The sequence below is a fragment of the Diadema antillarum genome, unplaced genomic scaffold (genome assembly GCF_040938485.1).
Source record: "Diadema antillarum isolate AM-2024a unplaced genomic scaffold, OU_Dant_1.0 seq00001536_RagTag, whole genome shotgun sequence".
Taxonomy (NCBI): domain Eukaryota; kingdom Metazoa; phylum Echinodermata; class Echinoidea; order Diadematoida; family Diadematidae; genus Diadema; species Diadema antillarum.
In genome coordinates, this window is record NW_027272268.1 from 79,224 (window position 1) to 106,031 (window position 26,808).

A 26,808-nucleotide genomic window follows, 5' to 3' on the forward strand; every position below is an offset into this window, starting at 1 on the left:
TAACCTGACAAAGGACATGTGTAGGTAGTGACTCCAAGTTGGAAAATACATTGGCCAACTGGAAATTCAACACATTTCTCTAATATTTTGAGATATACTGATATGATTTATGCTGGAGTATTTACAAATACATGTTAAGGGAGGTGAAAAAGCATGACAATACTGATACACATGGAGCTACTTTTTTTGTTGTTCATTTGGTCACATCATTTTTCTCTCAGAGTCATGTAATCTCCTTCCAGCACACTATGTGAATGATACGGAATATCCATAAGTTGAAATAGCAGACTGATGATTATTGGTCTGAACAAAATACAACATACATGTCTGAATAATTACATCTGTGAACTATGTATTTTGCTTGTTTGGATTCTTTGCACCACAACAAAGCAACAATAACCTGTGTAACAGGTGGTCTGAAGTATTTAACTTTTTAATGCCACTGGAAAATATCAATGAGGGGGAAATAAATACAATTGTTGTACATAGTTTAATACACATCACCAGGCCACTGATGTGTACTGGCACTATGCATTGTAAAAGGTATGAGGACAGAAGGCGCAAAAGGGCAAGAATGGGATTTAACTACGCATTAGCTTACACAGGGGAGAGGGAGACATCTTCAAACAGATATCACAATATTTATGGTCCATGTAGTTAAAGCTTTACACATGAAAGTGGACTACTGATACCTAACTTTGCATTGGCATGTCAACTTGGGCTGGAGAAAGAAAGTTTAGAGGAAGGAGGGGTGGAGAAAGGGGGGCTTGGGGAAGGAGGGCTGAAAGAAGAGCAGAAGGAAGAAGAGCTGGAGGATAGAGGACTGAGGGATGGAGAGCTGAAGGATAGAGGACTGAGGGATGGAGAGCTGAAGGAAGGACTAACAGAAGAAAGGTGGGAGGAAGAAGGATTGAGAGAAGAAGAGGCTGAAATAGGACTGGAAGAAGAAGGGCTGAAGGAAGGAAGACTGAAAGAAGAAGGGCAGGAGGAAGAAGGACTGAGGGATGGAGAGCTGAAGGAAGGACTGACAGATGAAGGGCTGAAGGAAGGAGGATTGGAAGGAGGAGGACTGAAAGAAGGACAGGAGGAAGGAAGACTGACAGAAGAAGGACAGGAGGAAGAAGGACTGAGGGATGGAGAGCTGAAGGAAGGAGGATTGGAAGGAGGAAAACTGAAAGAAGAAGGGCTGGAGGAAGAGTAGCAGGAGAAAGGAGAGCTGAGGGAAGAAGAGGTTGCAGAAGGGCTGGAGAAGAAGAGGACAGTGTCACGAGTCGAGGCCGAAGAGCTCCACGATAAGGGGACTGAGGTCCTGCTCCTGGACCTTGACGGCCATGATCTCACTGAGGTGTAGGATGGACATGTCCCTCAGGGTGGTCAGTTTGGTGATGAGTTTGGTGAAGAGAAAGGGCTTATCAGCATGGAAGACCTTGGTGGCAGCCTGGAGGGCCAGCACCATCTCAAGCTGCATCTGCTCCACCATTTGGCGGTCCTTTAAGTCTGACCGGTCTGTGGGAGGGCGGGAAAAAGGACGGGGTTAAACACAGAAGAGCTTTCAGATGTTTGACACTATGATAAATACAGTAGCTTGGTGCAATGTGAATGAGGCAAAGCTCACATTGGAAATACATTGCATCGCTCTATGCATAGACTATTTAAAGGCATACATTATACATCTTGATGCAAAAGACAATTTTGGGGATAAGCTGAGACAATTGAAACCTACTCGAAGAGCTTTCACACTAAAGGAATATTAAATACATCAGGAATTTTCTGGTTTGACAGCAGCATTGCCCTTTAAGTCACCAAATATTCAGAGGCATTATTTCATGGAGCTACACGTGAATCAGAGTAATTTAAACACTTTAATCTCAGAGATATACGGGTTAAATATATATGCCCATGGGTGATGGTGACTGTTCAGAAAGGCTCCTAACATATGACATGGACTTCGACTGTGATCCTTTAAAGGCATTATTTACCGTTTGCGGATGAAACAAAAACCTAGCTTTAGTGCTTCAAAATAGTTATAATTTGTGAGTTAGGGATAGAAACAACCAATGTAAAAATTTGACTCAGTATAATCAATGTGAAATATTGTTAAATATACAAAATGTGAACAATAGTTATGATATAGATTTTTCTTGACTAAACAGTCTACAGTTATGGTTTAGTGGGAAAAATAGTGATATCTCCTTATATTTTAGGTTTTATTGTAAAATTTGTTTATGGTAGGATGTTTTGTGATGCAACTGAACTACACATATGCATCAAATGTGATATCTCGAACATTTCTTAAATCACTACTCCCAATGGTAAACACTACCTTTAAAGAATATCTGAAATATGGTTGTCTGTTCTTTTAAAATGCGGAAGTATCATCAATCAAAAACTACTGCTAACACTGAAAGTCCCTTGAAAATGCCGTTACAAAAGAGCAATCATTATTCAAAAACTTCATCAAAAGTTGCGATTGATTGGTTTGTTTGATTTCCACAATATCCTTAGTAACAATCCATCTTGCATGGCAGCTCCCTGTTTTTGCTTCTGGCCATTTTCTTCGGCTGCAATGAAAATGTGAAATGAATGTAACTTTGAACTCCATCATATCAAACTATTATTTCTAGACATATGATTCCTATCAAAACCTTTTATTTCTGAAGGAAACAACTGAGAGTTTGATTTAATAAATTGATGGAAAGAGAAAAGAGAATGAACAAGAAATGTCAGAGGGATTGATATATTTTTGTAACTTTTTAATACCATGAGGTCCCCATGGTAAATGCATTCAAGTTCAAGACATGATAAAGTGGGTAGGTTGATATCTCCATGCTTTACCTGGTGAAAGCAGAGCAGCTGCAGTGAAGAGTGCGTATTCAGCTGTGGTAAGTCCACAAGCTTTTGTGTCCCTCATGAACTCAAACACAACTTCTGGCAGAGTGGAGAATCCTAACTGGTACATCATATGCACATCAAACTTATCCCCATTGGTATCATTTACAAGGCAGTCTTTGTCCAAGGCATACGAATCTGCACACCTCAGCAGCAGCGCGTCCACAATGCTGGATTTGATGAGGACAGCCTGGTCATCACACGAGAGTTTGGTGAAGCCAGGTATGCTCTTGGCAAAATGAATGGTCTGCTTGACCAGTACAGCAAACATGTCCATGGCTATATGAAGCATCTCCTTGTTGACAGTACGCTTGGCCTTGCCCGAAGATTTTGAGCCTGAGCCCATCTTGCCGCTGGTCAGAAAGGAGGTGACTCTCTGGAGAGACTGAAGAAAAGGGCTTGTCTTGACCTCATCCTCCCCGACATCGGTTGGCATGTAAAAGTTACTGCACGACGGCGACGATGCTTGCGAGGATGAGAAGGACATCATCTGTGGCTCGTCCTCACCCTTGAGGAGCGAGACAGCAGCACGTTTCACCATCTCTACAATTGTCTCCTTGTTCTGACTAGACGAAGCCATTGCTGCCAGCATGGCCAACGCCTCTGCAAGTCCACTGGAAGCTAGCCTTGCAACAGCAAGGTTATTGATGGATTCATCCTGTACAGCGGTTGGCACAGACTCGTTTCCATTTGCATCCTGACCCCCAGCAAGGACTCCTGGGACACTCTGAAGCAGCTGGGCATTGATGACATTGTCTGGGACTCCAAATGATCCATTCAAGTTCCCTGTGATACTCCCCAGGATTGTGTCTGCGAGAGTGTCATTGAGCAGGCCTCCACCTGTTCCTATGATTTGGCCTACTAGCTTGGACAAACTGATAAGGGTGTCCAGGTTTTGTCCCTGAACCAGTGCACCTATGGTCTGGATGACTCGCATGCCTTGTTCCGACGATGCCAGCACGTTTAGAGCACTTGTGGGATCTTTGATTTGTCCATTAGTGGCAAATGAAGTCAGTTTGTAGATCACATCGATGCTTTGACCAGTAGCGGCAGACAAGATGGCCAAGGGGTCTGTCCCCACCATGACCTTCGGGCTGGCATTAGCTGCTGCATCAGCTCCATTCATATTTGCCTGCTGATTTGAGTTTGTATTTGATATTGTGTCGGGGTCACTCATCAGTTTCATTTTCTTTGGATCAGATATGGCAATTACAAGTTCATCATCTTCATCCCCATCCTGTATGTCATTTGCACTTTCCTCTGAGCCTTTCAGTTTGCTCCAATACGTCTTTCTGAACAGAGGTACATCTTTCTGCAAGGATCGTATCAGAATACAATGGCATCAAGTGAATGAATACATTTCATGTTACAGCAAAAAAAATATACATTTTTCTAGTTCATACAAATTTAAAGGGGATGGCTGGTAACTGATCAGTAGGAATCAGTGGGAAGGCTGGGGGATGATTGTTCCAATTCTTGTGGAATTCATTTAAGAGTACATTATACAGTCAAACTCGGATACCTCGAATTCGTCGGGACTGAAGAAAATGGTTCGAGGTACGCGAATTTCGAGGTACGCGTACGTTGAATTTTCTTCGACTTATCCGAAGTTTATCGTTGTTCAACATGGTATCTGTTGTAGTGCCTATTGATTGTTTGCATGCTTGTCAATTGGAATTGAATCGACTTTTATATGAATGAATTGAATGAAAATCGGAATTGAAATTAAAATTTCAGAAATAAAGATTTTGGTGGCCCGATCGCGCCACCGAAAAAATTCGGATGTTTGCCTTTACTAACTTTTGAAAATGAATAGCGGTAACAATCGGCTACGTAAGATGCTAAAATAAATGTCAGATGTTTGCTTTTAATTTTGGAAATTAAAAACGGTAATATTCGACTCTGTGTGATACTAAAATAATTGTCGGATGTTTGCTAATACTTTTGGAAATGAATAACGATAAGACTCAGCTCCGTATGGTGCTAAAACTAATGTCAGATATTTGATTTTGCGTTCGAAAATGAACCAGGATAACATTCGGCTCCGGAAGACGCTGGAATAAATGTCTAATATTTGCTTTGACGTTCGGAAATGAAAAACTAATATTCAACTCCGTACGATGGTTTGATAATGTCGGGTGTTTCCTTATACTTTCGAAAGGAAATAGCAATAACATTCGGCTCCGGAAGATGCTAAAATAACTTTCTGATGTTTGCTTTTAAATTTCGAAATGAATAAAAGTAACATTCAACTGCGTTCAATGGTAAAATTAATGTTTGATTTTTGCTTTGACGTTCGTAAATGAGTAACAATAATATTCAACTTCTAACGATAAAATAAATGCTGGATGTTTGTTTTTCCATTTGAAAGTAAATTGCAATAACATTTAGCTCCGGAAGATGCTAAAATAAATGTCAAATGTTTGCTTTGATGTTCTGAAATGAATAACAATACAGTGTAATATCAAACTCCGTACGATGATAAAATAAATGCCGTATGTTTGCTTTTACGTTAGGAAGTAAATGGTAATAATATTCACCTCCGGAAGTTATTAAAATGCATGTCGAATGATTGCTTTTACGTTTGGCATGTTTGGAAGTGAATGGCGGTAACATTCTGTCCCAGACGATGTTAAAAAATATTGGATATTTGCTATTACATTTCGAAATGAATAACGGTAATTCAGCTATGTTTGATGGTAAAATGAATGTCTGATGTTTGCCTTGACATTCAAAAATGAAAAACAGTAACATTCGGCTCCGTACAATGATAAAATAATTGTCAGATGATTCATTTCACTTTCGGAAGTGGACAGCAGTATCTTCAGCTCGGGATACGATAATGAAATAAATGTCGGATGTTTGAAATGAATAACCGTAATATTCTGCTCCGGACGATGCAAAAATAAATAACAGATTGTTGCTTTTACATTTGGAAATGATTAACGGTATTAATCCACTCAGGTAGATGCTAAAACAAATAGCGGATGTTTGCTTTCACGTTTGGAAATGGATAGGGATATAAAAAAGAATTCAGCTCCGCCAAGATGCTAAAATGAATGTCGGTTGTTTGCTTTTACATTTAAAAATGATTAACGGTTATATTCGGCTCCGTAAGGTGCTAACATACTAATATATGTTGGATGATTGCTTTTACAATAAGAAATGAATAACGGTAACTTTCGGATGCTAACAAATGTCAGCAAATGCTCCCACTTTCTCATTTCAAACGTAAGTTTTTACCTCCTAGTATAAGCATCAACTTTTATAATAATCTCTACGCAAAATTTGCTAAATCTTAAAACACAGAATAAGATGATTGAATTTTCTATTCATTTCTTTAAGACATGGGCATCTGCATCACTTCAATAATGCTTAATATTAATTTTTCTATGTTTAGTAGGACCAATTTAGTTTTTCTAATGTTTTTCCCGTTTTGTTTTGTTTTGTTTTTTTTTTTGGCGTCAGCAGATTTTACTTTTAACCACCAAAAAATAAAGATCAATGACATTGGTGACCCGATAAAGTCAGTGTGGAGCCCTGTCTATTCCATTCTTTATTATGCTCGGCCTATACTTCCAGATCATGACATTATACGACATTACATGTATTTTCATAATCGCATTGCTGGAAAAAAAAAATCCAGTGCTTGCGTTCTCGGGGAAGAATAAATGAAACAAACTTCGTGAAAGGCCGAAAAAAATTTAAAATATAGGCACTACGCAGGAGATTGATGTTAGAACAGTGGACCGTGATTGATGCCAAAGATATAACTGTCAACATCTAAGCAGGTGCGCCACGACGGTTAAGAAATCTACGCGCACGGTATGACTACTCGGTATCACGATCAAAAATCAGAACACAGTGGTTAAAGAAAAGAGCGTATTGTTAACGTAAGTACTCCATTGGCACGGGTGCTATGTGCATATCGTGTACGTGTGTAGTAGGTAGGTGTTAGGGGTTTTTCTTGTCAGCTGTGTAGGCCTACCGGGTATTTCTTTGGGCGCGCGATTGTTAAGAATATTTACAGTCAAGTGTGAAAAGATTTGTGACGTGTCTCCGCTGTCCACGCGCGCTTAATCGGAGATTCTGAGTGACGTTGCAATTCGATTCGAGCTAAATGCTGGGAAAAACAATAAGTTAATTAAGATCGGGACAGTAGATTTCACTTCAAGGTAACCGAACTTCGAGTTATTTTCTTCGAGCTACGCGAATTTTAATACACGGAAACTCCATAGGAACAATCGGGACTTTCATTTTGCACCCGAGGTAAGTGATATTCGGCTTATCCGACGTCGAGGTATCCGAGGTTGACTGTATATCTATTGTGTGAAAATTATTTGCTCCAGAATGGTCTCATATTCAAGTAATGTGCAGTTTAATGTTTCCAGGTTAGCATGCCTGTACAGTGACGGGGCATTAAACTGCACATTACTTGAATATGAGACCGTTCTGAAGCAAATATTTTTCACACAACAATAGATATATTATGTACTCTTAAGTGAATCCCACAAGAATTGGAACAAACATCCCCCAGCATTCCCACTGATTCCCAATGATCAGCTACTAGCCATCCCCTTTAAGCTCTGGTACAAGCACTGTCTCTAAACAGTCACTTACAAAGCTTGCAAAATACATCACAACTAGAAATGTCGCTACGGCGACTGATGCCTCCGCCATAATGCATGATTCTCCCAATAGGTGTATAGTACAATGTCTTCACAATGTGTGATGACAGTTTCACATATCTGGCAAAATATCGAAATAACAGGTTTGTCAGAAATATCTTGAATGTTCACTTTCCACGAACTGGGTTTGCTATAATTGTCTATTAAAGAGTGCAGGTACACATATTTGGGGAATTGAAAATTTTTACTTGACTTCTGACCGACCTTATTATAAGTTTATGCATTGAGTATAATTTTCAAGGTATGAAGAGAGAGTGTAATTACAGTACAAAATATATCTTTTTTTTTCATTTAAACCTGACCTTTGACCCTTAACCTTTGACCTTCTGGCTGGAAATTTCCAAGAGAATCTCCATTAAGTAATACATGTACATATATTAAATTTTAAAACTAATAATGCAATCATTGCATATACTAGTATATGAGGGAAATAGTAACATTTTGAGGAGTTGACCTTGACCTTTGACCCCCTGGCTATTGACCCATGACCCTTAAATTCCCTAGATAATCCCTGCCAGTCAGTGCATGCATATGTACCAAGTTCCATGAAGATACATTGAACCATTTGCGAGAAAAGTGATATTGCAACATGTTCACCTAACCTCTGACCTTTCGACCTTTGACCTTATGACATGAAACTCTCTCTGGAGAATCTTTACGCAGTAGTACATGTCTACACTAAGTTTCAAGAAAATAACTGCGGGCATTGCATAGATATGGGGGAAATAGCAACATTTTTAGCATTTGACCTTGACCTTTTGACCTTTGACCTCTTGTCAATGTCACTAGAATCTACTCAACTAATTCTCCCATCATACATCATCCTTGGACCAAGTTTGGTAAAAGCTGCTTCATCCAGTTTTTAGTTATCAGGTAAACAGATAAATTTTAGGATTTGACCTTGATCTTTGACCTTTGACCTCTGTCCGATTTCACTGAAAAACTAATCAAGTAATCGTCCCATCATACATCATCCTCCATCAAAGTTTGGTGAAATTTGCTCCATACAGTCTTACGTTATCGCGTAAACGGATACAATTTCATGATTTGACCTTGACCTTTGACCTTTGACCTTTAGCCGATTTCACCCAAAATCTAAAGAAATCATTGCCCCATCATACTTCATACTTGGACCAAGTTTGGTAAAATTTCAGTAAATATTACTCGAGTTATCGCGTAAACGAAAGCGGACGGACGTACAGACGTATGTACAGACGTACGTACGTACGTACGGACGGACGGACGGACAACCCGAAAACATAATGCCTCCGGCACCACTTCGTGGCGGAGGCATAAAAACATAAATGTTCTAAGTTATGTGAAGCATCACAAACTAAAACACTAAATTGGAACAAACACAATATTGTGCATTCTACTTTCTGGGGTTGTTTTATTCCTGTGAAAGTAGGGTGAAAGTAGTGAGTAGTGAGACTTTTAAAATCACTTTACAATGTACAATGAACTCCCCATCCCATTTCTCATTACTATCCTTTGATTAAAATGAATATTAAGTGATTTCTTCATGACAGGTATTTCTCACCCCTACCTCCTAGCCATGTCCCAACATAAGATTTATACTATAGCAAACTTCGCATTTTTTCTTCAAATTGCAAGTGACATTTAGATGGTAAAGTATTGGCTGAGAAGGGGGCTTCAGGTTTCCAACTTCTTTGTGAGATAATTAGAAACCACTTATGAAATATTAAAGAACATAAAATTCTCAGAGGAATTCAAAGTTTATCTGATGAAAATTGGTTTTGAAATGGCAAGATATCAAAAAAACAAAGAGGTCCTGATAAAAGGTGGAACCAGTTTTTATTAGGATCACTTTGTTTTACTGTTTTTAGATACCTCAGCCACTTCAAAACTGATTTTCATCAAATAAACTTTAAATTCATCTGAGAATTGTATGCTCTTTAATATTTCATAAGTGGTTTCTAATTATCTCGTAAAAAGTTCAAATCTGAATCCGCCATCTCAACCACAACTATTCCATCCCTTTAAGTCCTCACTACATAGTAGCACACAGATATTTCCACAAGTCCAGCAGAAGCAATCTTACTGAGAGATGCTTGAGGACCTCTGTAGAGGCATTGTAGCCCCTCTCTAATGTCTGCATCAGCTGCTCCTGTGCTGGAGTTAGAACCAGACCTTGGGGTTGAGTGAAGACCATTTGAGTGGATGTACCAGGAGCTGCGTGGGTAGCAGGAGGCAAGTCCTGGAGTACAGCTGGGTTGGCTGTAGCAGTAGCCTCCAGGCTTGGGGGGATACCAGGGGCAGCGTTTGGTGGCTGGGAGACAGGAGTGACTGTTGGTGTGGAGGTCGGGATGGAAGGGCTGTTGGATCGCGTACTGGACGGTGAGGTGCTGAGAGACGCCTGTGCTCCAGATGGCAGGGGCTGAGGCTGGGGCGTGGGGGCTACTGATGCAGGGATGATGGAGACTGGTAAGGGACTGGCTGGAGGAATGCTTGCTGGGGCTGGAGGTTCCTGCACAACACCAGGCTGCTTCTTCTTCCGCTTTCTTCTGATGAGTGGCTTGCGTGTCTGCAGTCGATCCTTGTCCCACACTCCTATTATTGAGAAGATGACAATACATCCACACATTAAGATTACAATATATTGATATTACATTTGTAGTAAATGTCAGGTACAGAATTTAATGCTGTCCTAATCAATGGGGACATTTCAGAGGAAATAACTTGATATTGAACTCTGAATTTTTACAACATATGTGAGACTCAGCAATACTGTCTGATGTATCTTTTTCCAGTTTATCTTATTTGTGCATCTTTTGAAACCTTCCCAGAACTTCGGAGCTCTGTTTTACGGATAAAATCAACTTAATTGATGGCTGCAAGCCTTAAATCCAGTACTTCAAATCTGACTATGATAATGAGTGTTGCTCTGTTACTATACCATAGATTGTATCCAGAGGCACGAACTGGGACCACTGGGTTCCAGAGGACAACTTACTTTCAACTTTCATTCCCATCTCCAAACAGCGCTTCATCCGGCAAGCAGGACAGTGCCGCCGTGTGTACAGGTCCATGTTACAGTTTCCTCCCTGGGCACAGGTGAACGTTGCTCCAGAACGGTTGCTTCGCAAAAAGAAGCTTTTACAGCCCTCGCAGGAGAGGACATTGTAGTGCACGCCGTTGGCACGGTCCCCACAGATAAGGCAAAGTTTTTCCCCACTACTCACTGTCCCACTGCCAGAGTTATCATTGTTCACATTGGGTTTGCTTTCCACAACACTGGGGGAAGTAGACACACTGGGTGGTGCTTCACTTGGTACTGTCTGATGAATGGTAGTCATGACTGGCTCTGTGCTTGTATTTGGTGCAGGAATCTTTGGGAAAATATGGGAGAAATCAAATCACATTGAAGAGTATCTCCTATCAAAAAAGGTATCATGACATAATTAGCAATAGAAGAGAAATAAATCTATATGAGATGATTTTGGATACATTTACACATTAACCCATTAGTCACTGAACCGCCCGAAACAGCCCGTCAAGATTACTCCCTAAACGACCCGAAACCTCCCATCTGCTTTTACATAGTTTTATGCTTTTTATTGTTTTCATATAATGTAAAAGTGGATATTTTCGCGCGACTAATTTTTCGCGCTTGGCTGGGTAAGAAGAGTTTTGCATGTTTTTAATTCCGCGAAATCAAGACACTAAGGACATGAACATATGGTAAGCAAAAATATTCGCGTGCTTTTATTTTCGCGCTAGTTTCTGGTTGCGCGAAATGTGCGAAAATTTCAACACGCGAAAATTTCCGCTTTTACAGTAGAATATATAATAATGTAATTTGAAAGCGATCGAAGGTCAACAAAAGCATGTCAGAATAATTTCTGTGACACACAAGTCTCTTGGTGAAGTCTTACTAGGCTTTCAAAACACATAACTTACAATAGACGAAAATAAACATGCAGCGATCTATTTTGCGTACACATGTTTTAGACAGTTGTCGAAACGAGAGTAATATTGCTCTACTTCCCAAGGAACAACATGCCATTATGTATGAAATCTTCACTTGCTAAAGGGTAAAACATCAAAGAGCTCTTTGTAAATCACAATAAAATTCATAAAGAAGTAAAGAGAAGAATATAACTATGATTTTAAAGAAATAAAACATTTTCACAGCAAATAATTTCAACATTGTTTGAAGGTCTAAACTCCAACACCTAGCTCAATCAAATGAAGCAAGGATGACTTAAAATTGGCAAGAAATTGCGACAATGAGGTGTTTCTGAGAGTAAAGATGAATGAGGGAAAAGCCACCATTCTTCCACTGTTCAAAAAACCTCTGGCATCGTCTAGCTAAGGTTTAGACCTGACCATGGTCAGTGTCCAGACCTACTCACCGTTACAATCTGCATGACATGGCCTGGAGTCTGACCAAGCTGGGCCGCTGCTACGGCCGCTGCCTCTGCAACATCGGTCACGTTGAGCACCTGGACATAGGTCACTGTCCTGTCCATCTTTTGCTCTGAAGGAACCTCCATTGTAGTGGCTAGAAGTCATAAAAACTGTGAGAGAGAATAATACAAATATTAGCCATATTTCTCTCTTATTTTAGATTCTTGGTATGACACTGCACTCATATCCTTTTATTCAGCCAGTTCAGTTGCACTTTTAAAAAACCTTTAAAAACATTAAAAACCCTACATATCCATCCAAAGAATCATTTTTGTATGATGTTTTACTCATATAAGGTACTGAATTATTTTGGTAGAAATTCTTTTTTACATTAAAATTTGATGATATCAGTTACATGACATATATATCTTCGCTGGCAACAGAGAGCTTAAAAAAGAATATAATGAATTAAGGTGTACAGACATTCAAACTTTTTGATTTTGTAAGTAATCACAGCATACTCCTTTCTTCATGACAAGATCACATTAATGGCAAAAATATTTCCTGAATGGAATGATTTGGGATCTCTCTCTGAAGAAGTTTAAAAAAGTGTGAATGACCACTCTGTTCGATGGGCACTTAGCACTCTAATAACAATTCCAACACTCATAATGATCATAATTGGTCAAAAACATACAAGTTTACAATGAAGCACACCTTGTTCAATTACTATACTGCATTAACAGACATTACAGCTGCATTCCCATATATTGAGGTTAAGCACTGAAGCACAAGTCTTCCATGACTGCTCCAGATCAGATAAGTTGAAAACTCTCATATTTCACAATTATTTGGATTATTTCTCCTTTACTTGTCAAAAGTAGGTTGTCCTAAAGACCCTCAAGACCATCTACTCTCATACGATACCAGGGTTACCAGGAATTTGCCATGCAAAAATCATAAGGGATACGTTCGTGCCATAGTTCACCTGGAAATCTGAAACTCAACACTGTGAATCTCAAGTGGCAGTAATAGGCTCCATCTGACATGTACTTGTTCCAAAACTGAAAATATTCCTCTCCAATTATTGCTCTTATCACATCTTTCAAAGCTGGTGAGCTCAACAGTTACACAAGTATGACAAACAAACCAAATCTTACTTGGTCAACTTACTAAAAAGTGAATGCGAGACTTAAGTCCTGCATTGAGAAGTGATCTAATGTTCACTGGTTAAAAGCAACCATTGTGTCATAAAAATTCTTGATTGTCTTAAAACATTCTTTTGTGTTTAATGTGAAAAAGTATCATTGTGGTATCACAGTCTTCACACTGTCTCTATGGAAGTATGCAAATTTATACAATATGATAACCTTTCAAAAGTGATTCCTGTTTAGAAGCAACTGTTCTGATTTCTGAACAGCAATGCAAAGTTATGACAGACATATACAGCAGCTCATATCTGTGCAGAGCGAGTGGTAATGCACTTACCAAACATCAATAACACTGTGTGCTGTCTCACAATGCAGCAAATGAAATGGCTGATCCTTTAGCCCACCTCAGTGGATCCTGGGATTACATTGCAGCCCTGCAGAGCTGGGGGAAGCAGAAACGGAAAATATACAGACCAAACAATGTGAAAGAATAGCTTAGGCCGACAGTACTTTTATTCCAGCAGTTTTGTATACCAGATTTACGCAACATCAGAAACATTGTGCACCCCCCCCCCCTTAAAAAAAAAAAAAAATCTATTCATATTAGGATCAGTGAAAGTGAAAGTGGTACTCAGAACAACAGGAAAATGTATCTGTGCTTTTTGGATGTATTCACAAAATGGTTGCATAAAAATGAAGAAAAAAAGAACATGTCTACAAACATGCTAATACTGACAGTATGGTAAAAAGACTAAATCAGTCACATAATTTTTAATGTTCAACTCATTACTGAAGCATGAATGCCATTTACAGGGTATCATAGTAAATTGCAAGATACGACTGACTTTTGATTCACAAAAGAATGAATGTATGGTCTGCATTGAGTGTATGGTTGTAAAAGACTAGAAGTACAACAGCTTGCAATATAATATATGTGTTTCAACATGTGATTCAGAGACTCGCATGATTTCCAAGAATGACATTTAAACGGTTTCCTGAGAAGAGTCAGAATGGCCAAGAGCTTATAAATGAACAATCTCATTAACACACAGTGACTTAGACCACAACTTGCCACTAATTTTTGACATGAAGCGTTTTCAAAGCCAATAGCTGCTTCATTGCGAGTACATCCTTCCATGCACATGATCTATCATGAGTGACAGTATCACGGCTTTCATTGTAAGTATTACATTACAATGACTGAATGCGTTGTAATCTATCATGGTTATGTATAGGGGTTGGGGCCTTTGGCCAAGTACAGTTGAACCTCTCGTATCCGGACAAGTCGGGACCGGGGCTCGTCCGGATAAGGGATTTGGCCGGATACGGGAGACTCAATGCTTTATACATGTACATATACATACACATGTACTGATGTAGCCCATTGTAGTACCACATGTAGTAATGTGTATACTGCAACCTTTTCATTGTTACATTTGGGGATGTTTCGGGATGTTGAAATGTCTGAAGGTAAGCAATTTGGAAGGAAATTTGATGCAATGTATGTTAATCATATTGGAAGTAATATGTAATTCATGTGTGTTTGGGTAGGAGTTCTCATGGAGTTGGGAATCCCCCTTTCTTCCCGTAATTATTTAAAAAAAATCACGGCGAGATTGCGTCCGGATAATAGAGAGATCCGGATAAAGGGAGGCCGGATAATAGAGGTTCAACTGTAGCAATGTGTCTTTTATGTAATTAACAGGTTGGGTATTTGTACATGTTTGTCACAGTGACGAAAGCTCAGCAATGTTATGTGTTTTCATGGTCACTCCTCTAAGTATGCTACTGTATGTCTACACCATGTTCCCCACGTCAAAGCAATCACGTTTCAGGCCACTGCAGACAAAACGGGATGGACATGATACAACACTACAGACGGGAAGGGTAAGTGTGACAGGCAATGATTGCCTGATAAACTGTCAAAATATTTGCTACCCTGTCACAGCGCTGATGAAAAACCTAGTACCAGGTAGGTCTTAGCAAAACAGGGTGAATGCAACAAAATGTGACAGCACGCAATAGGCCGCAACAAAGCTTGACGGCAATCCACAGAAGGATGTGACAGAAAATATGTGTAGTCTACATTATGTAGCCTGATCAGATGCCGTGAGTATGGTACGGTGTCTGACAGATACAGGTACATAGGAGCAAAGACTGGAACAAACAAGACTAGAATATGGAGGGGAAAATTAGTAGAATATTTCACAGACCCACGGGGCAGTATGTTTTGGGAAAATGGGGCTGCCGTGAACATAGTGTACAGTTCTGTAGATGTAGGCCTAATGTAGCATTTAAGAGGCCCAGTGCTGCATCCCTGATGAAATGAAGGTTCCCTGTGTATCTAGAGACTTAAAACTTAAGACGAAGAGCCCACTTTACTTCTGCTCCCAAAGAGTAGGGTACCTTCTTAGAGGACTGCTTCATACCACACAGACTGGAAAATGGGCAAATGATACTCACACTTTATGGCTTGCCCCAGGAAACTAGTGCAATAGTCAGCTAGCGGTATCATTACCACACATAAAGTCACATGAATGACTGAATAAATGGTTATATACTTACAAGCATGTACCTCAAATGCAATGACAGCATCCAATCAAAATTTAGAAGTTTGAACTTCAGATCAATATGAAAAATTCAACATACATGGAAAAATTGTGATTTTAAACTTTCCTCATGGCATCAGTCATGTACAACACTTTCCTTTTTTATTTCTATCCACAAAGTAAGACAGCAATACACTTTTTGTCATTCATCCATTGGTTTCCTCGATGCAAATGTTACAGTCAGGACTAATGCCCTAATGGCACAACAGAGTAGGATACACACGCATCAAACACAACACTAGTGACAGGTATAAACTTAGTAGCCCTCCCCTTTATTTCACATATATGAAGCTCTACAATGTTCTCCCTCCCTATACCTTTCTGGTGAAATGAAGGCAATGTCATAAAGACTGCTACAATACATAATCATCACGGTTAAACAAAAAGACAGAAACAAAACAAATTTTTGTTCACTGTTCTGATCTTGTAAAGAGTACAGTACAAATACCTGTACATGTATATATAGCCTGAGGTGCTGAGGTCCTATGGAGGATTAGCAGGGAATAATCCTTGATTCATCATCAAGCTGGGAAGCACATGTTGGTTTACCAGCCTGTCTCCTTACTTCAAATGGCTAAAATAAAGGCCCCTGTTGAAATTACATTCCCCCCCCCTCCCCCCTCTGAAACATCTAGATGTTTGGGTCAGTGCTTACTTATTAATGTCTTACACATATGCGCAAGTTTGGGATGTAAAATGCACTTGCCTATCAAAGACTGTATGATTTGTGACAGACCATACCTAACAGCTTCTCATTTTCCCCAAATGATGGGTAAGCTCATTTTCTTCATGTAAGAAATGACATCGAAGTCCATACTCAGAACAATTGACAATTTCATTGCCATTTGGTGAGCTTATACTGTGATACCTTAAGATATTGAAAAAGACTATTCATTAAAGGACAAGTTCACCTTCATAGACATGTGGGTTGAGTGAATGCAGCAATAATAGTAGAACACATCAGTGAGAGTTTGAGCAAAATCGGACAATCCGTTAAAAAGTTATGAATTTTTGAAGTTTCTACTCAGTCACGGCTGGATGAAAAGACTGCCATAGCTTGTGATGTCACATGAGTAAAACGATATAAAGAAAGAATAAAGAAAATTCAACATATTTCCATTTTTCTCGCATAAAAAAAAGGAACACTCGACTTCTCTCTTTCAGAAGGCAGGGGGAATAATATTACCCTTAACATACGTCAGTAGCAAGTCGAAGAACTGTGCACTTTATTCAAAAGGTAAAGTTTTGAGAAATTCTCTTTTTATTTTCCTTATATAGTTGTACGCATGTGACATCATACACTGTAGTAGTCTTCTCTTCCAGCAGTGACTGTGCAGATACTTAAAATATTCGTAACTTTTGAACGGATTGTCCAATTTTCCTCAAACTTTCACTGATGTGTTCTACTAATGTTGCTGCATTCTCTCAATCCTTACGTATATGAAGGTGGACTTGTCCTTTAATTCAAGTGATCAAATACAAATTACAGTATTTCAGGATGATATACCTTCCTACAATGAACAGTGACTCAATGTACACACAATTATCATCTGCAAATATCTAAGTTTGCCAATCTGTAACAATCTACCAGACATGGAATAAGCCAGTTTGGTCCACTTTGCGCATGTGCTGACGAAAGGTCATTCGTACCAACAGGGCATATTGGTTTTAAATTCACTGAGATTTAAGTACTATATGATAATTCATGTAATCCATAAAATATGATGGTGCTTGCCAACACATCCAACTTAAGAGTAAGCCTTGTATTTGGCAATATTAATAGAAAAATTTGTCAATATATTCAATGCAAAATAATAAAAAGGATGCATCTCCAACTGCTAAATGACTGACATTCTGGTCACCTCATAAAAGCTGAGATCAAACGGACTTTAGAAAACCAAATAAGTCTGTGAAAAATCAATTCTGATTGGCTGATCCCGCACTTAAGTTTGATTTTCTGACTCATTCAAACTTCAGGATCTGATTACCTTTACCTTTAGAGGAAAATGTATCATACACTTATTCATCTGGAATTATCTATATCTGAAGAAAAACAAAAACATTTGGCTTAGTGAAAATTTGAGTAAAACCTGGCGAACTTTTGAATGCTGAGGCCATTTGAATGTCAGACAGTAAATAACATGATGTCATGTGGATATCTGAAAATAACATGTGATTTTGACCTTGCTTACTTTTGTCCAGAATGCCAATATACTACCATGACTCTACATAACATTTTTCCTGTGTCTCAGCTCAAGGCATACATAGAGCTCTTTCCCCAGGTTTCTCCACAGACAAAGGATGTGAACATCATCTTCAACAAACATTCTACAAAAATCTCATCATCTTCAACAAACATTCTACAAAAATCTCATCATCAGTGATTGTGTGTACAAAATAGTAAATGAGAATACCTTGCAAGACAATTTATGGCTAGATGAGTAACTAGTATATGGTGACTTTTCTGGATCAGATGTTGTAGGTAATGAAGGAACATTCAAATGGTCACATTTTATACTCAGCTTTGCCCTCTACTAATCAGTTTTTTTATGAATTTTATACTTTTCATTATACATGTTTTACTTTGTTCTGCTTTGTTATCTTTATGTGCTCTCCAACAAAGTATCACAGAAATTTGGATCTTCATATCAATTCTCAAATCAACCTGACATCTTATTTGAGTCTTAATTTGAGAAATTAAAGATACTGATTAGATTTGAAATGCGATCAACCATGAGCATTGACAGGCTTACAAACAGTATATGGAAAGCACTACTTCTTCAATCCAACAGTTAACCCTGCTTGAAAGAGCGTCTTTTTTACATGTGAAGAAAAAAGTCAAAATGAAATTAGAAATTTAGCAAGAAACATTTATTTGATAAAATCATTGAACAAGTGTGACAGTACATCCATTGTGCTGTAGTAGAAGACTAATTGTCAGTGTTTCAACCATTAAAATTTCAATGCCCTTGAATTCGTGTATGTTTGCAGATCTACATGTATAAATCAATAATATGTTTGTTTCTGAAGTGCAGACATGCTATGAACTTGTGACCTTATGCATCAATTTCCTGCAGAGTTTTTAAATTGGGATACAGTATTCTTCAGTTTGCCTGCAAAGTATGTAAATTGCAACATGCTGAAGATTATGATTTCTATCAACTGTGCTGGTAGCAAGTTTCAAAATTTCCTATAAATCTCGAGATAACTCACTGATATTGATAACACACATTTAGAGCCACTGAGCAATTACCAGAATCTCCCTGACAAACTACAACATACTATCCAACACCTTTAACAGCACAAACAACACTTTTCATTGCAACTGATCTCCAGGGAAGAATTTAATGAATTTGAAATAACACTATTCTTTGTGAGAATCAAGTCACATACACATGGCACTACTTCACTCAAACACACTGTATAAAAAGCAAACAATACTCTTCCTCAACACTAGTATGTGTAAAGAGAAACTAATATTACACACACTGATAGGAATGGGCACAGTCACGTGCAGATGAGTCGGCCTCTGTTGCCTCCTGTCAGGTTTGACCTCCGAGGTCAATCTCTGGTATTGTCAGCTCTCCTACCAACCAGGAAACTGCTCTACACAAGGGAATCCACACAACTTTACTACCATTTGTGGAGTTTATTTTTCTTTTTTCGCAAGCTGGACTGAAAATGGAACGGTGAAATGGCGGACATAAAATGTCAAACAAGTTTATAGAGCAGTCTAAGAAGACATAAATATGGGATACTGAATACGGAACTGCAGTCACTCACTTTCCAAACAGCTAGCTGTACTAAGAAATCATACTGCTATACACTAGGGGCTAATTTTTATTCTCTGAACTGTTGTAATGCAGAGATGATATATTCATATATCTTTCACATTCATTTTTGCATGCAGTCAAGCTGAAGTAGTTATAAAAATGTAGAAGAGAGCAAAACCTACATATTCTATGGAATCAGTTTACTCATAAAGTGCGTTGATCTTTGACCTTTTGAATACCCTTTAATTATTCTACATTTGTTCCCACCAAAGCACAGCAAAGAAGAGCTGTATGAGCATAGTCAGTACTTAACCTTTAGCAGATTTAACCTTTGGCAGGTTCTGTTTATATTCTATCATTCTCTGGATCATTTCCTAAATGATGGTATGTACATTGTAGCTGACTTGCGTATATTGCCTAAATTTAAGCATAAATGATGATAAATTGTGACAACTGTCATTGGAGGAGACTTTTCAATTAACCTGTTGAGGATGAGCTGATTCTTCTATATCTATAGGTAAACTGGAGCTTTAGGACAACATTAATGTACTTCAGAAACAAATTCCTATCACCATGTCTACATTCCTTGCAGTGCATGCACCCCACACAATAGAAACCACTGCTGGATAAAAGCTGCAAGAGTAATGATATGCCATGTATATTTAGTTCTAGACAATGGAAGGGAATGTTCCTAATTGTGATATGGCAATTAATTGACAATGCACAGAATGAAAGCCAAAGCTAAATCATTTGACCAACTACATACCTCAAATCAAAACTTTTCTGACTGAATGATGATACTCATTTGGGATACTTCGCACGGTCAAATCTACCTTTTATGAGTCATCAAAAGTTCTCATCATGTAAACTGAGAGGCAATACGGATTATCGAACTGAAATCATTTGCACCGAGCTGTTTCCCAAGCCTTATAACCATTTTAGTGACACTCAATTTTGTGGAGAACACTGCAAAGAGAAGTGGAAGAAAAACATGTCAACGGATGAAGGATGGAGAGTATGAAGATGTCCTTGACAACATGGGAAGTTACCCAGAAGTGAGCAGCACCCGCGGGCAGGAAGGAAGTGAGACTGAATATTAGTTTCATCTGCGGAGGAAAGGCATGCTTGCCTGTACCACTAACAACAGCCTGATCAACCCAAGAAGATTCAAGTGAGAATGTGAATGCAACTAGTACCTTGGTATGAAGAGCGCACCCTGTATCCAATTGCACTCTTCTTACGCACTGGAAGCATTTCACATAATTAAATTTAATAACTTCACACCTCAATGATATAACATTTATACATTAGATCTGGTTTCTTGTTTTTTTTTTTAATGTATCATTTCTGGATTCCACAAAATCCAGACGTGTATGTTGTCTTTTTTCTTTCTTTTTTTTGTGATGTTTGTTTGATTTTGACAATCATGGTTAGCTGCTTGAAGAGTGATGGAACAACAGACCTACAGGAATGGATAGGTTACAGTATGAACATAAACTAACCACTATATACTTGACCAATGGCAGAGCTCTGCAAGAAGTATTCTATACCCCCCCCCCCCATCATCTCTTGCGGTGATCCGAAAGGACTGTCCATGCAGTAGGTCATTTTGAGGTGTACAGGTACAGTACGTCAGCTTGGATGACACACACACACACACACACACACACATTCAACCTTGAGTGGATCGACATAAGTTCCTGTCCTACATCACAGACTGACGGGATGCTGGTTCCTGGCCGTAAAGATGAAGAAGAGTCCTAAAACTATGTATCAGAAGAACACCTTGACAGAGACTACACGTAGGTTCAATTTCTCGTTCTAATGCTTTGCGCATCCACAGACACGCAGCAATCACAGATACATATTGTATTTCTTCTGAGATATGACAAGTAGTGTGATAGAATTCTACGTGTAATGCATGCCATGATAAAGAGATATAACAAATAGCGAATGTAAATTTGGGGTGGGTAAGTATGGCGAAGCGCTGTAAATATAAGGTTGCAAGGAAAGTGAGATATTAAGATATTTCAGCTATTACTCCAAGATAATATAAATGTAGAGCTCTCTGAAATAATCATCTCTGACATAAGACTACAATCTGAGATATCCATTATACGCCTGTTCCATAATGTCAGAAACCACCTGATGGTCACACAGAATAACTTTGAAATATTTGTCTAACACAATATGATCAACTTTATCCCCATCTATGGTTGGGTCAACTTCTCATTTGTGAGGGGATGCCTTGACATCAGAAGTCAGAAAAGTTTCTCTCTCATCAAAGCATATACCAGCTTAAGGTCTCCAAAATAACTAGGGAAAAAGACTTGAAAGAACCTCTCATCATGTAACATCAAAATATCACAGCCACAAATTATGTCTAGTGAAATTTTTCAATGTACATTTGTTGTTTGTTTGTTTGTTTTTTTGCTATCTCCCTCCACTAAGCAGAGATACGACATATGTAAACTGGAAAATGCCGTTAAATCAGACATTAGATGGGGTTAGATTTGAGATGAAAATGTTTGAGAATTAAAAGGGTCCTCCAAAGAGAGTTTTCTCCTGCCCTCTCTAGAGAAAACACACATTGGTTGACATACCTCAAAGAAAATATGAGCACTGAATGGCCAGAAGTCCTCAAGCTGGTGCTTCCTTGACTCAGATCCTAGCACACTGCAAAGAATTGAAACAGAGGAAACTCTTTGTTAACACTGGCACAATTACTTCAACATTTTCTTAACCTTGTAAAAAACATTTTTTTTTCTTTCATGCATCTACATGAATCAGTATGGTGCAATATACAGTATGGAACCATATCAAATACTGAGTGTTATCTATACTAACTAACAAAATGTACCTTAACCAGCATTGGTAGTGGTGGAAAAGCAAGAGTAAAGCAAAAATTACTGGTAGATGGCAAAAATTATGAGCAGCCTAAATCAGAAAAATAAAAAGAAGGTAGCCTTTTATTTAATCTTAATCAGTTAACCTCTCACTTATTATTTCTTTTTTTTATTGGAAGAAAGTAGAAACTATGTTTGCTTTGTTTATTGATCATGAATGCACTATCTTGTAAGGAGCAGGAAACAAATAGCATTATTTTTAGAATCATCTCCACATGTAGAGGTGACCAAATACAAAAGAAACGATAAAAAGCCTTAACTACGTGGCACAGTAGAATAAAATACCTATAATGTAACCATACACCATAGATTTCATGAGTATGATATTTCATAAATTGGGACCAGCATGATAATTTTGCGAGTGGTTTAATTCAGATTGAGAACCATGGGCAAGGAATAAAAATATCCTTTTGAAAGAGAAAAGTTAGTGATTTCCCAACTTGGAAAACATGTACAACATCAGACAATGCAGTTGTGTGACAGAAAGCAATATTTTCATGAGCTGTGAATTTTGTGAATAATGATCAGTCAACTCAAGAAATGTATAAACATAAAAACTTTTGTGAAATATACCGGTAATGTACATATAAACACTATGCAGTGCTATCATACCCTGATCACCACACTCTCTATTCACAATAAGTACAGATTCAAAGTGCTTGAGGACACAAATCACACATTCCAAGCTGGTGGTACCCTCAATCACATCCAAGTTTCAAGAGTTCCCACACTGGATTAGATCCATGTGCACATGCAAATGAATATTCCGTAACTCCTGCAGATATTTATCTGCCATGCTCCTATCAAAACAATGAGAGTGTATTCATCCACAGTTTCTATTGAGCAGCAACAATTCTGATGGTTTGACTGCTCTACGAGAAATGGAAATACAAATATTTGCTAGTTTAAGGACAGTTTTACAACTTCGGAGGTCTGGTATTTGACCCACATGTATACAATTCCTTCATAAATCTGCCACTGTCGGGATATCACTCAATCTTAGAATGTCTTTAAACCAGAATCTCTTCAGAATTTGTTTAAGTTACAGAATGTGGTAGGTCTATTCTTTTATTTGTACAGTAAAAAGATTTCACAGCAATCAGTTGTAAGTGTAATTACTAGTACTACTTTAAGAACATATCTTATGGCGAGGAAGAGAGTCTGAGCATGAGTAATGCTTTATCCCCAAAACTACATCATGATCACATTCAGGCTTTAATCTCAAACACACACACACAAAAAAAAATGGATTATCAGATTCTAAATGGTAATGGATTATAAAAAAATCACAATCACTAATGCCTATTTTGTGTACATGAAGTGTACATTGTGCATTATAAGTCTAAAATTGTAATTACACTGCATGTTAACTCCGCTAAATTACTTGTACGTGAGCAATGGAAATGTAATGAAATAAGAATAGATGAGACATTGTGTACAATGTAATGCACAGCAATCTCATCGCAAATGTACTAAGCCTCTAGATGTTTTCCTCTCTAGAAGCACTTTTCTCATATTACTGATGAAGGCAAATGTAATACACTTCCGGCACCAACACTTTGACACATTGATCCTGAAAGGGTTATAATCTAAGGTCTACAATACCAGAACATAATACTCCAATACTGAAAGTTCTCTGAGTTAAAGAACAGAGAGAAAGTACATGAGTAGTACTAGTATCGGTCAAATAAACCTTTCCTGATGAGGGGCAGCAAATGACGCTGTTAGGAAGTATTCTTTTGATGCAAACATGAATGACTCTATTCATCCCAAATCTGACTTTCATCTTTTACATATCAGACTGAGTGATGAAAAATTAAACATCAATAAAGTCTAAAAGAGGAGTAGACACTGTAATGTCCCACCATATTGAAAGAAAGAAGATGGCATATATTTGTAGTGTTCTTAGAGTCACAGAGTATACACTGCATTCCGTATCACCAATTTAAGGTACTAAATTTTGCGGAATATACTAAAATAATGCAAAGTGTATCATATGAAAGATTTCTGAGAAAAATTGAACGGTTTGTTCAAAGCTTCCATGGCATATATTACATTTTTGTTCTTGATTGTTGCTTTCTTTTTTTCTTTCCCTAAGATGATGAATAACGTGACAAAAACCACTTGTGAAGTTTACCTGACTGATGACACATTGTTTGGACAAACTTTGCAATTTATCACAACCTTTCAAAGGCCAGCGCAAATCAACTATACGACTACAGAAAGCTGCAAACTTTTGATTCTGCATTGAGCTACACGTATATCAACAGCCAATGCTCCTTTATTCTCTATAGTGCAGGCAGGCTCTTATGATTGATCATAAAAAGTATTTAACCTCACTATCAGTGGACACAATTTTTATTCACTACCCACATGTTGTATGACCTTATCAATAGTTGCCAAGTCACAGAAATAAGAGTTTTCCACATTTATCCATGGCAATAGATACTACCTTACTGCTTAACTTAAAAGCTTAGGTGTTCAAAGACACACTTGCCTACAATAAATGATACCGCTTTTTGCTTCAGCCTTTAAATAACAAAAGACTGACTTTGAATCTCAAAATGACAATTAATAGTGAGTTGTAATTTCCATACTATCAACAAAGAAAAGTGTGAGATAAATATATCTAAGATGCTGCATGAAATATTAGTGCTTGAAGCGATACATTGTATCTATAACTTTACTGCTGCAAATCCCGGTGAATTCACACATCCGGGAAATATTACAAAGGAAAATGGAAGGGGGTAATCATTAATGCAGTCTTCATGTGAAAGTTTTGATAAAAGTCCTTTCATCTTCTAACCTGGCAAACTGTTAGTATCAAGCTGTGTGGATTCACATGAGACAACCATTGTGACCTCATTTTGTTCACCCTAAATCCACAAGGCACCTGCTACACTGTATGGTGCATGTACACACATCCACTTCCAACATACACCAGGCAAACTGAAAGATGTAAAGACTGACACATTACTCACCAATAAATCACAGCATCTCATGAACCACATTAAACATGGATATCAAAATCTGTTTCCAGTAACAGTAAGATTTCAGAAAGTTGTCGTCAGAATGAAGCAGGCTGATAAGAAAGCATGTTTTTGCTGTTGAACTTTGTCACACACATCAGGCCACAGCCATTGCCTAATTTAGGAGTACACATTGACACTACAAAGTCTGAAGTCCACTGATAATGCAGTTATCCATTCAACTGGAGTAATAGGGATCTAATATAAGAATAGAGCAATGTATAGACACAGCTGGTTAATGAAAAATCCAAATTACATGTACATGTCACTGCCCATCTTCTAACCTGCCTCTAGTCACAGAGACAAAGTTACCTGCATGTCACTACTGCTCTAGCCCACTTTGCCTAGCTGGGAAACCTTAGGGCATCCCAGCTCCTGATAATCACCAGGAATCTTGTAATTACTTGAACCCTGAAATGGTCGCTTCCATGTCTGCCTCCCTCATCACAGCAATAAGAACTAGAGAAGCACTCTGAGAGCGCAGACCTCCGCCAAGCATGCAGCCTATTTCAACCCTTGTTCTTCCATAGAGATCAGTGATTTCCCCCAAAGATAGTAGCAAGCGTCTTTGATTTCCACCCATACGTACTGCATTGTGTGCTGAAAGCCACCCAATTTCCCAATATAGCAGCCTTTGTTACATCATAAACTCTCAGCTGCACCGCGCGCCTCGCCCTGGCAGAAACTAGAGCGCATGCACTTTAGTGCGCGCATGCAAACCTCAAATACGCGCAGCCTTAACTCCCAAGTTCATTGATCCTACCTGCCAAAATATCAAAAATCCTTCATAAATTCCCCAAAAATTCTCGGATCACTGCCAAAAGTTAATCGTTTGTTACTTGTGTCATTCTCAACCTTTCTTGCAAGTTTCATCTCAATCCGTTAACTACTTTTTGAGTTATTTTGCACACGGACAAACGAACGAACGAACCAACCAACTAACAAACAAACCAACGGTAACGAAAACATAACCTCCCCCCTTGGCGGAGGCAACAAGAAAGGGCACACTGTCTACTGTAACCATTCACCTTTTCAATGCAAAAATGCACAAATAACATGTTGTTGTTTCTTCCAGGGGCCCGTTGCATAAAAGTTACTATTATGGTAACTTTGCCATCAAATAGTAACTTCTATGGAATTCTTGATTTTGATTGGCTGTTGAGTATTGTTGCCATGGTAGTTATCAATGGATGGCAAAGTTACCACAATAGTAACTTTTATGCACAAGGCCACTAACAGATCTTTTTTTTTTTGGGGGGGGGGGGAGGGGTTACCACTAAATATCACGCCAATGCCTCAACATGACATCTACCCTCACCGGGTACAAATATTCAAATTTCCTGTACACCTGCTCCTGCTCTATCATTTGATTGGCGGCTAATCGTTCACTGC

The 26,808-nt window shown here is 38.5% G+C and overlaps 1 protein-coding gene across 1 annotated transcript; it reads right to left on the reverse strand.

The window, feature by feature from the left end:
• Positions 1-1,264: 1,264 nt before the first annotated feature.
• On the reverse strand, positions 1,265-25,511 carry LOC139710498 (uncharacterized). Its single transcript, XM_071622414.1, has 8 exons — positions 25,369-25,511; positions 22,085-22,157; positions 13,437-13,541; positions 11,954-12,118; positions 10,552-10,927; positions 9,640-10,148; positions 2,836-4,201; positions 1,265-1,506 (listed from the first exon to the last, which is right to left on the reverse strand). Exons 4-8 carry the CDS (start codon positions 12,092-12,094, stop codon positions 1,265-1,267), a joined length of 2,634 nt encoding a protein of 877 aa, XP_071478515.1. The 5' UTR covers positions 12,095-12,118; positions 13,437-13,541; positions 22,085-22,157; positions 25,369-25,511.
• Positions 25,512-26,808: the final 1,297 nt, after the last annotated feature.

Bases quoted from the DNA above. Each gene is read 5' to 3' on its own strand.
- LOC139710498 (XM_071622414.1), bottom strand. From the start codon at position 12,094: ATGGAGGTTCCTTCAGAGCAAAAGATGGACAGGACAGTGACCTATGTC. The intron at 10,928-11,953 runs GTGAGTAGGTCT...ATTTTCCCAAAG, and splicing joins ATGTCATGCAGATTGTAACG to ATTCCTGCACCAAATACAAG. The intron at 10,149-10,551 runs GTAAGTTGTCCT...TCTCAATAATAG, and splicing joins GATGGGAATGAAAGTTGAAA to GAGTGTGGGACAAGGATCGA.